Source organism: Procambarus clarkii, chromosome 86, assembly GCF_040958095.1.
Source record: "Procambarus clarkii isolate CNS0578487 chromosome 86, FALCON_Pclarkii_2.0, whole genome shotgun sequence".
NCBI lineage: Eukaryota > Metazoa > Arthropoda > Malacostraca > Decapoda > Cambaridae > Procambarus > Procambarus clarkii.
Window position 1 is genome coordinate 4,085,547 of NC_091235.1, and position 13,853 is coordinate 4,099,399.

Below are 13,853 nucleotides of genomic sequence, written 5' to 3' on the forward strand. Positions count from 1 at the left end.
GTGACAAGAGACAGGACAAGAGAAATGAGAGAGAGACCGACAGGTGAGACATTTTGAGGGACAAAAGACTGAAAGACAAGACAGGCCGAGAGGCAGGAGATAAGATACAAGACAAGACACGGGCTGAGCAACAAGAGACGGGCCAAAAGATGAGAGAGAAAGTCGAGAGAGAAACAAGAGACAGACCCTGAGGCGAGGTAGAGACACACAGACAAACGAGACAGGCAGAGAGAAATAAAGACAGCATAACCCAGGTGGCCCACCAGTCAATGTGCCAGTACATGCAGGCGTGGAGAATAAAGGTTACAAAAGTAGTGAATACTCAATAATCATTACAAGATGTCTGTCTATAGAACAACACTAAAAAAATTAAGAAGTACAGTATAATATTCGTGGTCCGCAAGAAATACTGACTGTAGTATACAGTCACATTCATGCACTTGGTACTTACTTTTATATGTACAAAATATATACTGTATGGCATTCATAATTATGACCTCTTCCCCTATCAATAAAACCAGCATTGAATGGAATGAAACGCCATTTTCAGAGAGACCCGGAGGCTCCCCGGAGCTATCCAGGCTGATATGGACATATTAGATTTCTGGCATCAGTCAATGTGCGAGGAGTTATAGGCCTACCAGGGACCACGAGCCAGAACCTGGTCCCCCCCCCTCAGAAAGGCACAAGGAGCTGTGGCCTATAGTAATCCCCTTGTGGTTGGAAGCATTCTATGTTTGCCATCGACCTGGTCAGGAACCCAGAAAAATAAGTGCCCCAAAACAAACTCCTCTATTCTAGTGAAAACATTGCTAAAAAGAGCTGAACAAGTGGACGGAACTCCCCAAATGAAAAGAAGCAAACTAGCATGACATCACCATGTTGCCGCACCGTTGTCTGGGTAACCTCCCTCCCCTCCCTGAGAGGGGAAAGGGGAAAGCCCCAGACCTTCACACCGGCTACCCACCCTTCAGTTCTTAAGGCTGGACATAAAAAATGTGAAAAACTGCTGACCGGAGGAAGGGAGGGTTACTGGGGAGCCTTGGGGTGTCGCCCAGAAAATGCACTTCATTACATTCAACGCTGGTTTTCTGAGTTGAGCCCCGTTGGCTTCCCGGAGCTAACTACCCAAAGACAAAAAAAAGACGGGGACTTACCCGGGAGGCGGTCGGCCCTCGCTCCTCAACTCAAAGTTGAGACAACTGGCTGCAACAGCCGACCCAATGCAACACAGGCCCTACGAGGACAAGGTAGAAAGCGGCCAGGACCCTATTTGACCTCAAAAAAACCCTATGCCCGAATGTCAACCCAAGACATGTTACCGAAGATGGCAGGCAAGGCAGCAAACTTACGAACGTCATGGGCACGAGGATAGACTGTAGGCTGGCTAGAACTGATGACAACTTGGAAGACCCGCCCCCTGTAACAGGGAAGAAGGGAAACCGGGTCCACCCAAAGAACATTCCCGGCCACCGAAGTCATGGTGCGCAGATAATGGCAGTGAGCCGTAGCCACCGAAGTCATGGTGCGCAGATAATGGCGGCGAGCCGTAACCGGATATAACACATGACGCACCCCTCAGCATGACCAACCAAGCATCAACAACCCAAGGACCCCTCCAGAAAGCAGCAGACTCATTCTTCTCCTGAAAAGATGTCTGCAAACAAATAAACCTACCACCAGGACCAAAAAGAGCAGAAACCCCCTGTGCCGGAGGAGAGCATGAAGCTCCCAACCCGACCCCCAGAGGCCAATGCCAACAGGAAAAAAAAAAAAAAAAAAGAGCCTTAAAAAAACAAGCCTGAACCAAAGGGGCCACCAGAAACCGAGGGGAGAGAAAAGAAAGCACCCGGTCTAACGACCAGGACAACTTGGGAGGTGCATGAGCAGGCCAGAGGTGAAACAACGCATGAGACAGCTTGCGGAACGGAGCAGAAGTAACATCAATACAGAAGCAAGCTGCAGAGGCTCGGCCAGCACCGCACGATACGAGGCAACAGTATTCAGCATAAGATGACGGTCCTGGAACAACCACAAAAGAAAGGACAAAACAACCCTATCAGAGACTGAAGTACACCTACCCAGAGATAGGCAATAACGGAAGGACCACCAGGAAACTTCATACTGCCACCATGATGAAGCTCGCAGGTGGGAGACCAACGAAGCCACCTGCGCACCATACAAATGATGATTGACACAAGTTAAAATGACCAGACACGAAGACTCGAGGATAAGAGCGAACCAGCCACGTACCGGGCTGGACCGATCTGTTGAAAGAGGCAGAGCCACGGAAAAACCCTCGGGTTCGGACACTGAGCAAGCAGCACCTGAAACCAAGGCTGGGCCAGCCACCAAGGAGCCAGAAGGACAACTCTTCCCAGGTAAGTCTCCAAGTGAGCCAGGACCTGGAGCAACAGCTGAACCCGGGGGAAAGGTACAGTAATCCCACCTTGACCAGTCCTGCCTGAAGGCATCTATCCCGATGGCCTCGCAGTCAAGGAAGGGAAGACGCCAAATCCAATTCGTACGAGGAGGGAGAATAATAGAACCCCACTCCTTTTAACACCAAGCCTCGCTCCGAGGATACAAGAACCCAAGAAGGTTCCAACGGGACCCAATGCCCCCAAGTCGATCTCTCCCCCGTGCTAGGAACCTCACCCCAAGGACCCGAGGCTGAGCTGTCCTCCAAACCCCCCGCCTCTAAATAAAAGGTAGGAACGAAGGGGGCCCCACTGGTCAGACCCTGAAGCTTCGGCTGGAGGACCAGGCTCAAATGCCTAGGCCGCCACCCCGGAAGGGGACTCCTCAAACTGCCAGTCTCAATACCAACTAAACCTTGCTCTGACTCCAAAACCCTCAGACGCTTTGGGGCCGAAAGCAAGGGGGGAAGGACCAGTACTCATAACATAAGGGGGAAGGACTAGGGGATGCTGACGGAACCAGAGCCGAGGCGATTAACATCCCAAAGCCCGGGTCCCTATAGCCAAAGCGAGGCAGTCTCGGGGCACCCGGGGAAGTAACCAACCTCTCGCCTTGCAGCAACCTGAATTTAGCATGCAAGGCCAAAACTGCCTGCATCTGCATATGATCATTAGTAGAGTGGGTGAACTGGAGTAGTGCAAGCAACAAAACTCGCATGACTCCGGGTCAAAAGTATCACCGACCCTACAGGCAGCATGGTGGAGGCACAACCGGTGATTGTTAACCCTGAGATAAGGGGACAGAGCAACCTTCTGACTCGCATAACGCGAGAGGGGACCCAGAGGTCACATCCATCAAACCACAGAGCCACCGTGGGGTTTCCCCAGGGCCCTTTGTCGTGGTATTCCACTAAGGGAAGCCCAGGGAACTGCTAGCCAGTGCCCAAAACTACCAAGCAAACTGCTAAAGCTGAACCCTCGCACTCGCAGGGGGCCTAGCGGAGGACCACCAAGTAACAATAGGGTATGACCAACCAAGTGGTAGACCCCCCCACCAGGCAGTTAAACAAAAAGAAAAAGAAAAACCCCGCAAGAGGACAACGTACCCAGGCGGAACAGAGCCGGCCGATATAAGAGGTGATAACTAGCAGCACAGTACTCTGCGCGCCTACCAGTGACAAAATCTACCACCTACCCGAGACAAACGGGGGAACACACAAACCCCAGCTGACTCCAAGGGCGGTCAATCACCGAGCAGCAAAAGACACAGCAGAGGTAGATTCCAAGGCGACTTGCGGAAGATGGCGCTAAGCCCCAAGGGCAGTATTTACAGGGCACATATGGAAGGAAACCCTAGGCGCATGCAGCCCAAGTACTGAAGAAATTACTCCTGGCTCGCACAATGACTGTAGAGACAGCACCACATCACAAGGCACAGAACTGAAACAATTTTCTAAAGCCAGAGGTACACAAACTTGCCAGTGTCACATCAGCCAAGAACTGAAGGGTGGGTAGCCAGCGCGAATGTCTGGGGCTCCCCCTATTCCCTCCTAGGAAGGGGGGGTTGCATAGACAGTGGCGCAGCAACATGGTAACATCATGCTAGTTAACTTGTTTTCATTTGGGGGAGTTCTGTCCACTCATTCGGCTCTTTTTAGCACTGTTTTCACCAGAATAGGGGGTTTGTTTTGGGGCGCTTACCTTTCTGGGTGCCTTGACTCCGCCTTGACTTCAAACTTGACTCCAATTTGTCCAGGTCATAATATATAGTCTCTATTTTCTTCTGTCTTGATTTTTCTCAATTTTTACATTAGCAAACATTGAGAGGAATGAGTCTATACCTTCTAGAAGATCCTTTACATGTATCATAAACAGGATGGATCCAAGAACAGAGCCCTGTGGGACTTTGCTGGTGACATCTCACAACTCTGAGATCTCCCTCCTCAAAGTTACTCAATGTTTCCTGTTGCTTAGATACTCACTTACCCATTTGAGCAACTTGCCTTTTATTCTTGCCTGTTTCTCCAACTTTTTTAACAGCCTCTTATGGGGTACTGTATCAAAGGCTTTTTGACAGTAAGAAAATGCAGTCTGCCCACCCTTTTCTTTCTTGCCTAATTTTTGTCGCCTAGTCATAGAATTCTATTAAACCTGTGAGGCATGATTTGCCATATCTGAATTCATGCTGGTGGTGTGTTACAAAACTACTACTATCCAGATGTTCTACAAGCTTTTTCCACACGATCTTCTCCATCCACTTTCATTGTATACAAGTTGGGAAACTGGCCTGTAGTTCAATGTTTCTTGCCTGTCACAGTGGCTATTACAGTGGTAATAGACCCTTGGAGTACTCCACTGGCAATGGTTTCACATTCAGACTTACCTCCACTTATGCTAACCCTGTTACCTTTGATATGACCAAGCCCTTCTCCAATTTAGTATAAGCTCTCCCCACCCCCCTTCCCCCCAATATCATGGTCCTCTACCTTTCTATTGAGTCTTGCATGAGGAACAATATTAATAGCTTTGATAAAGTCAAGGAATATATCATAATTCTTTCCACTGTCAACTGCTTGAAACATGCTGGAAACAATAAGAACAAATGCACTAAATGTGACCAGACCTTAGTAAAACCATATAGTGAAATATTTATTAATCTGCTTTCAAGATATCAAATATGTGTTAATATTAAATCTTAGCACAGACAGTAACCTTTTAGTTAGTTTCAAAGCGTTATATGACAAAGAATGCTGGGAAGACGGGACACCACGAGCGTAGCTCTCATCCTGTAACTACACTTAGGTAATTACCTAACATGCTAAACCCAAGAACCCTACAAAAAGAAGTGAAAAAAGGTAAAATGAATGTCAACAATAACAAAATCCAAAAGCCCCCACCACAACCACCAATTCAATGAGAGCTTTAGTTAAAAAGAAGATTTAATATCATGGGCTCCAATAAAAAATGTCGGAAGACAATCGTCACAAAAATAAGAAGTTACAGAACCAGCTAACCAGCCTTTAAATGTTGATGTCTTGTCTCATAACTAAAGCTCTTATCGAAGTTGGGGAATCAAGCATGCATAAGGTATTTGGCTAGTAAAGCTTCCTTTTCTCAAATATTTTCAGAAACTTACTGTACAAAAGCATATCAACAGTAACTGACAAAGTTGATAAGAAAATAATTAAGCTAAACTGTAGAACTACCTTTGGGATGTGTTCAATTTCAATAGCTGTATCCATGTCATCACACCTGGCGAGAGAGACGGGCTCGTCTCTCTCAATGGAATGCTGAAAGAAACCAATTAAACTGCTAGAAACACTCAAGATGCAGGCCTCCCTCCCCCAATAAGAGACATATACCATCCCTCCACCTGATAAATGCAAGATGTCCACAAGATACTTACCATTGAGCAAACTAGTTGTGCCATATATGCATGCACATACACTTACACCTCGTGTTACTTTGATTAGACTTAATATTCAGTCCTGAACCCCATCATATAGCTTATGGTTTTGTGTAATAAAATGACCGTGATAAATATACAAGACAAGTGTAGCCCCAGTTATTATCTTGGAGGAGTTTCCATGCCAAACCAACAATTAAATCAAGCAATGAGCTCATGCAAATTATGCTATAAATTTAATGAATGATATTTGTCACCGAAATTTACATTTAAGCCAATAAGAACCCGTTCTGCAATGTTTTAATTCATCACTAAGTACACGGCTAAATGTATAAAAAAAATTCATAAACAAAAGCTGCCCGATTATGTAAACTTTTTTTTTTTAAATTAATGTAATGTACATACACTTACCCAACTTTCCTCCATTGCTTCTGAACATGTAGTGTCAACGTCAAGAGTGTCTTGCTGGGACGGTGAGGGGAGGGAGGAGCACATGCTTGTCATGGACACGGTCAAGGAGTTCACACTAGTACTGGAGGAGTTCCCAACACTTCCCTCATCTTGAATCCAACCTGGCACATCCTGTTCATGCCAATTGATATTAATAGCTGTACATACATGGCACTAGAGCAATAAATATTTCAATTATTAGTGCCAGAACAAATGCAAAAAGTAGTTTTCCAGTACTGGTACAAGAGCCAATAGTAGCCGCCATGGTCACTAATCCTCCCATATCATTGAAAGCGTGTTTTGACACTTTCAATGTAATCCATCACCACCACACATGCCTGCACTAATTCTCACCTCATTAACAGAAGCTTATCTCTCCTTTTGTCAAACTGCCATTCATATTTCCTTTAAAGCACAAACAACCTGTGTTTTACTTGCCAATGGGTCTGCTTTTCCCATTAACCATTTCACTGTGGTCCATGGCTACATGGTTGAGTGAATAAAAAATATTTTCTTAAATACTGTATGCAACTTTTTCCTGAAAGCATTAAAAAAAACTAGCATTGAATGCAATGAAACACCATTTTCTGGGCGAGTCCCGGAAGCTCCCCGGAGATATCCAGACTGATATGATAATCCAAACTTTTGGCATCAGTCAATGTAGGTGCAGTTCTAGGCCTACCGGGGACCACGAGCCAGAACCTGGCCCCCCCTCTCTGAGGGGGCCAGGTTCTGCCTGAAGGCGCCGACCCCGCCGACGCGAAGAGATTCACATCCGGAGTCCCAAACATCTGGCACAGCCAACTGAAGGAGTCGGCGTCAACCGTCCATTCCATGGAATGGGGAAGGAAACGAGACAGGCCGTCCGCCAAGATGTTGGACACCCCCCGGACATGAACCGCCAGGAGAGAGAGCCAAACCCCAAAAATTCAGCAGCCGAGTCACCCGAAGTGACCAACCCCAAACAGCCAAGGACCACATCGAACCCCCTCGGTTCAGGCAATGAACCGCTGGGGAGCAGTTCGAATGAGCCGGATCATCGATCCGCGAACGACTCGAACCCTCTGGAGCGACATCCACACCGCCGTGAACTCCCAGACCATGCTGTGAGCCTGACGGAAGGACAGACCCCACCACCCCTGGCCGGGCTGGCGAGCACTGGTCACAAACTCCCAGCCAAGAGACGACACGTCCGTGTACACATCAAGTGAGGGTTCAGGCAGGCGCCAAGGCACTGAACCCCGAAAAACACGCAAAGGAAGTCGGCGACGCAGCAACCAACACAAAGTCCCCGGAGGCCAAACCCAACGATAGCGAGAGAGGCGGAAGGGCCGTCCCCGAAGGAACCAGAACAGCCGACGAAGCCACACCCGACCCGGCGGGTAGACCATCATGGCACAGTTCAGGATCCTGCACACACTCTCGAGCAACCGCTGCGTGACCCGGGAATCCCTCAGAAACAGGCAAAGGTGGGACCACAGGCGAAGCAGAGCCGCCGGAGGCAGAGACAAGGAAGTGGTGCGAGTGTCCCAAACCAGACCAAGCTAAGACCGAACCTGAGAGGGAACCAGATGGGACTTCCTCCAGTTCACCAAGAACCCGAACCCAGCGAGCTGGGAAAGAACTAAATCCCTGGTGAACAGACACGCGGACTGGCTGGGAGCCCAAACTAGCCAGTCATCGAGGTAGGCCAGAACCCGAACACCTAACAGATGCAGGCGGGACACCACGACCCGAGTAAGACGCATGAAAACGCGAGGCGCCAGATTCAACCCGAAGGGAAGGGAAGGGAAGACAAGGAAAGCGGCACGTTTTGTCGATTCCCCACGACAAAACCGAGCCAGTCCCTGAACCTTGGGTGAACCGGGACGTACCAATACGCGTCCTTGAGGCCCAGGCACACCATCTAAGCGCCTGGCTCCAACAGAAGACGGACCTGGGATAGAGTAGTCATCCTGAAGGAGGGGCAAGAAACCCACGGGTTCAGACGGGACATGTCCAGAATGAACCGGAGGTCTGCACCGACACATTTTGGGACCGGAAACAGAGGGAAAACCCACCTAAGGGACACCGTCGTTTCAACCACACCCAGGCGAACCCACGCGAGAAGGTGAGAAGGTGGTGGAGGTCAAAACCGTCAGTAGTTTCAAAGCGTTATATGACAGAGTGCTGGGAAGACGGGACACCACGAGCGTACAGTAGCTCTCATCCTGTAACTACACTTAGGTAATTACTCTGAGAAGACCCGACAGCGCAGGAGAAGAGGCCTGCCCTGCCAGCCCCGAACCCCCCAAGGGAGGAGAAGCCACCCAACACCACCACAGGCCGCACGAAATGATCCGAAAAGCCCACGAATTGTGGGACCAGGCACAAGCTTACAAGGGCGAGGGCACCCCCCCCCCCCATCGCCCCGTCAATGGGACGAACTGCAAAACGGCCGAAGCGTCTTGTGAGAACCCAAGCGGTGAAGAGGGCGACCAGAAACAGCTGGAACCGGAGGCTGCGCCTGCCCCGAATCTGGCACCAATGACCTACCCCGACGAAAAGACCCCTCGAGCCCTGGCACGACCCCTCCGGGAAGGCCCCCCACGAACCCCTCGGGACAACAACAACTCAGACATAGGCTGACAACTAACCGAGGCCGCCTGCAGGTACAGTACTGCATCACAGCAGAGTCAGCAAACGGCAACAGACAAAAAGGCAAAGACAACCAAAGAGCCTGAGCCCAAGAGGAATCCAAGGAAGAAGCCAGCACCGCCTGCCGACACGCGAGGCGAGAAGCACAGAACCACAAAACCGCATCATGCAAGAGTGGCGCGAAGAGCTTCAACAAAGCAGACGACGCCTGCACCGCGGAAGGCAGCGCATCGGATCCGGCAGCAGCCCCGAGCGTCCCCCACATCCAACTTTAGCCAGTCTGAGGACAGCTCAGAGAGAAGAAACACAGGGCCAAAGCATGCAGGCCACGAGTATGCAAATCCTCCACAAAGAACCAGCACATGAAGCTGCATGACACCAACATCCCGCGGAAGGGCAGTGGCGAACAAACAAGCATTGAGATGTTCCAAGTCGCCCCCCAGGAAAACCTGAAACGCCAACAGTCTCTCTCGCCACTCAAGCACGCAGGACCGACAGAACATGTGCCAAGCCTCCAACAAGAAAAGAGGACAGTCTGCCAACCAGGACGACTCTGTACTGGATTCGTTATGAAGTTCCGAACTAGAAGAGCCATACACGAAGAAACGCGGATCCATCACGAAAGCATAATCCAGGTCGCGCAGGAGGTAAGCTGCCAAGGCTTCCCGCACCTCGGAAGACGAGACGCGGGAAGCCAGAAACCTCCGGAAAGACAGAACCGAAGAACCGCAGGATTACGGAACAGAACCCGGGGAGGGGTAGACACCAAATCCAACTCGTACACAGAGGGAGCTAAAGAGAACCCTTCTCCTTGTAACTCCAAGCCCCGCTCGGCAGGCAGAAAAACCCAGGAAGGGTCCAATGGGACCCAAGGCCCCTAAGCTAACCCCACCCCAACCCCGGGAACCTCACCCTGAGGACCCAGGGCCGAGCCAGCCTCCAAACCCCCCACCTCCAAAGAAAAAGCAGGAGTTGCCAAAAAAGTAGGAACGAAGGGGGCCCAATGGCCAGACCCAGAAGCTCCGGCAGAAGGACCAGGCTTGAATGTCTCCGCCACAACCCCAAAAGGGAACACCTCCGAGACCGCCCGAGTCTCAACACCAACTAGACCCTGCCCCGACTTCGAAACCCTCAAGACGCTTCGGAGCCGGAAGCAAGGGGGGGGAGACCGAATGAACTACAGACGGGGAAGGACTAGGAGAGGCGGAGAGAACCAGAGCTGAAGCGACTCCCACCCCAAAGTCCCGAGTCCCTATAACCAAAACGGGGCAGTCTCGGGGCATCCGGGGCCGTAACCAACCGAGCGCGTTGCAGCAACTTAAATCTAGCATGCAACGCCTTAGCTGCCTGCACCCGCATATCATTATCAGGAGCTTGGGTGAACTGGAATATGAAGAGACAACATACGTCGCATGACTCCGGGTCAAAACAATCACCGACCCAACAGGCAGCATGGCAAAGGCAAAACCGGTGATTGTCACCCTGAGACAAGGGGACAGAGCGATCTTCAAACTCGCAAGATGCGAGAGGGGACTCAGGGGTCACATCTATCAGACCACGTAGCCCCCCATGGGGTTTTCCAGAACCCTTAGCCTTGATAACACGCTAAGGGAAGCCCAGGCAGGGTACTGCGGACCGGCGCCCAAGTCTACCAACAAAACTCCTAAAGCTGAACCCCCGGGACGTGTCCACTCACGGAGGCCAAGTGGGGAGGACCACCCACACAAAGGGAGAGATAAAGACACCCCAAGAAGAATGATGGGGGACCAGAACGGCAGACCCCCACCAGGCAGAAAACAAACACAAAAGAAAAACTCCGCAAGAGAATAGCATACCTAGGCAGAACAGAGCCGGCCGCTGTTAATGGTGAAAACTACCTGTGCAGTACCCTGCGCCCCTGCCAGTGATGAAAACTACCCCATACCCAGAGACAAACATGGCTAAGAAAAAAACCCCAGCTGACCCCAAGGGCGGCCAAATACCGAGCAGTAAATAGCACAGCAGAGGTAGATCCCAAGGTGACTTGTGGAAGGTGGCCCCAAGGGCAGTACTTACAGGGCACTTAGGGAAAGAGACCCTAGGCGCATGCAGCCCGAGTACCATGGAATATCACTCCCCGCTCACGCACCACCTGAAGGGTCAGCCCACACCACAAGGCACAGAGCTGCAACGAAAAACTGGAGCCAGTGGCAGGACCGCACCAGACTTCCATCAGCCAAGAACTGGGAGGTTAGGTCACAGACGGATGGGTCTGGGGCTCCCCCTTCCCCCTCGCAGGGACGGGATCGGGGTTTGGGTTGCACAGACAGCGGCATGGCGACATGATGAAGTCATGCTAGTTTGCTAATTTTCATTTGGGGAGATCTGTCTACCTGTTCGGCTTTCGGTCGCAATAATTTTACCAGAATAGGGGTTTGTTTTGGAGAGCCTACCTTTCTGGGTGCCTGTCCCAGTCGATGGCAGACATAGAATGCTCCCAACCACAGGGGGGGGGGGTCTCTATAGGGTATTGCTCCTCGTGCCTCTTTAGAGGGGGCCAGGGGCTAGATTTACGAAAGCACTTACGCAAGTACTTACGTACGTGTACATCTTTCCTCAATCTTTGACAGCTTTGGTTACATTTAATAAACAGTTTACAATCATGAAAACTTCCCATTCACCTGTTGTTATTGTTATAAACAGCCTCCTGGTGCTTCGGAGCTCATTAACTGTTTAATAATTAGAAACAAAGCCGCCAAAGATTGAGAAAAGATGTACAGGTTCGTAAGTGCTTGCACAAGTGCTTTCGTGAATCTGGCCCCTGGTCCTGGCTCGTGGTCCCCAGTAGGCAGAACTCCATGCACTGACTGATGCCAGACAGATACAGTATACATATCCATCCAGCCTGGATAGCTCCGGGGAGCCAACGGGGCTCCCCCCAGAAACTATACTGTAATATGATGGACATCTGCTATTTGAGAAACTATTTATGCATTTGGCTCTAGCTTTCAAAACAACTTGTGCATGGGTTGACTGGTCTATTCCCTGGACACACAGCATGTGCTTTTCAATTGAATTTGTCTACAGTACAGTGGCCTACGGCCTCAAAATAATAAAATTAATAAATCATTTCTAAAATAAGTATTTTTATAGCTCTTATTATCCTAATAATGTTGCTAATATAATAATATTGTGATACCAAATTGAATGACGTAGCATGAAAATTGAGGTCAGAAAGCTGAAGAGTATAAACATTTGGGGGTGGTGGCGAGTTCACAGCGGGTCGCCCACTAGGTCACCGATAGTGTTAAGAAAAAATTAGATGGTTTATGATACATGAGTAACTTCCACAAGGATGCTTACCATTGGAATAGCAAACCTAAGGTGCTCGAGCCCAGCAGCCAGCATGAGGAGGAGGTGTGCCCGGTGAGGGTCTCGTAGTAGTGCTTGGGATCCATAATGAGCCTCCAGCATAGCTCTATGGCTGGTTAATACATGCAAGTAACTTTCTAGCTGACCGTCATTTAAACACAGGCACACCCAAGACCGACCTTCAAAGAAAAAACAAAAATTAATTACGTATTTAAGAAAATGCTACCAACCTTGGAGCCTCTTACAAAAGGCTCCCAAAACTGTCAACAAAGAATTTATCTGACAGCAATTCTCTAACATTTATATCATATAGTATATGAAGCAATTTGAGTGAAGGTGTGTAAAGACACTAACCAGAAGCACAATTCATTTAAATACAGCACTGTAAAACAAAATTCCCAAACGAAAAGTACCATAATTACTTTGGGCAACATGCGTGCGACCAACAAGCATCTAAACCATCATCTTGTTGGGGGTTTGAGACTCCTTTAAACAAGATTTTCTTAGTACACTATCACAGAATTCCACCTATGGATTAACAACTTTCACTCTTATTAAGTATCCCATAAACATTCCATAAACCTTTTATACCCCATAAACCTTTTCTTATCTAGGGGAGGATAAAATTATCTAAATACAGTGGAACCTCTATTAACGAGTTTAATCCGTTCTGGCACCGAGCTCGTTACCTGGAAAACTCGTCTTTGGAAACAAATTTCCCCATTTAAAATAAAGGAAATAAATTTAATCCGTTCCACTCCCAAAAACATCCATACTTGTATGACTTTTTTTTATGTAAATATAATATTGCACATGTAAATATAAATGTTTTGTTGTAGTGTTTTAATATTTACTTTACCTTATGAAGAGTAGTTGCTGGCTTGAGGGAGACGATGGAGAGGTGGGAAGGAGGAGAGGGGTTATGGTGTGGAAGGGGAATCCACCTCTGAGTCAGGCGGACTCTCTCTTCTTGGGAATTTCACCCAAATTTCATTTCAAATGTCACACAAGGATGCGTTAGACCAGCACCAAATAAAAAACTACGTTGATTACACTCGTTGTGTCAACAATATAATAGTCTTACCACGAAGATACAATACAATGCCGTTTTCTCAAATAGGCAATGTAGTTATTAAAGAAAACGGAAATTTCATGGCAAACATGTATACAATTCCCAAGTCGATCGGATAAGAATTGGATTTTATAGAAATATTTGCTCAAATGACGCTTGAGCGCGGTGTTTGGGTGCATTCAAGAGAAAAAAAGTGTGTCACGTTCAAGTGACATATACCTGCGAAAGTGATAACACTTTCATAAAGTGTTATCACAAAGTGATAAATTAATTAAACATTTTCACAACCTGGTTGTCACTGCTTTATCAGGGCAGCTTTTCCACGAATGAGTTCACCTTTTCAAACATTCCAAACACTTCCCTGATTTCAGTGGAAGAGGCAGCACCCTCCCTTACCTCCTCATTCCCTTACTAATGGTGTAAATTGTTGATGAGGACCTGCCATACTTCCTTGTGAGATCAATCACACAGACACCACACTCATGCTTTGCTATAATTTCCTTCTTTAAATCCACAG

At 48.6% G+C, this 13,853-nt stretch overlaps 1 protein-coding gene across 3 annotated transcripts in view; it reads right to left on the bottom strand.

Annotated features, from left to right (window-relative positions):
- prd1 (pruning defect 1) overlaps nt 1–13,853 on the bottom strand; it is a 133,589-nt gene that overhangs the window by 91,768 nt on the left and 27,968 nt on the right. For 2 of the 3 annotated variants that reach the window (XM_045760030.2, XM_069317016.1), the window contains exons 3-5: nt 12,256–12,443; nt 6,238–6,408; nt 5,627–5,710 (exon numbers count right to left, since the gene is read on the bottom strand). In XM_045760030.2, coding sequence (XP_045615986.2) covers nt 5,627–5,710; nt 6,238–6,408; nt 12,256–12,443 — 443 coding nt within the window. The remainder of the gene's footprint in view (nt 1–5,626; nt 5,711–6,237; nt 6,409–12,255; nt 12,444–13,853) is intronic. The other variant, XM_045760038.2, reaches the window with a different exon arrangement.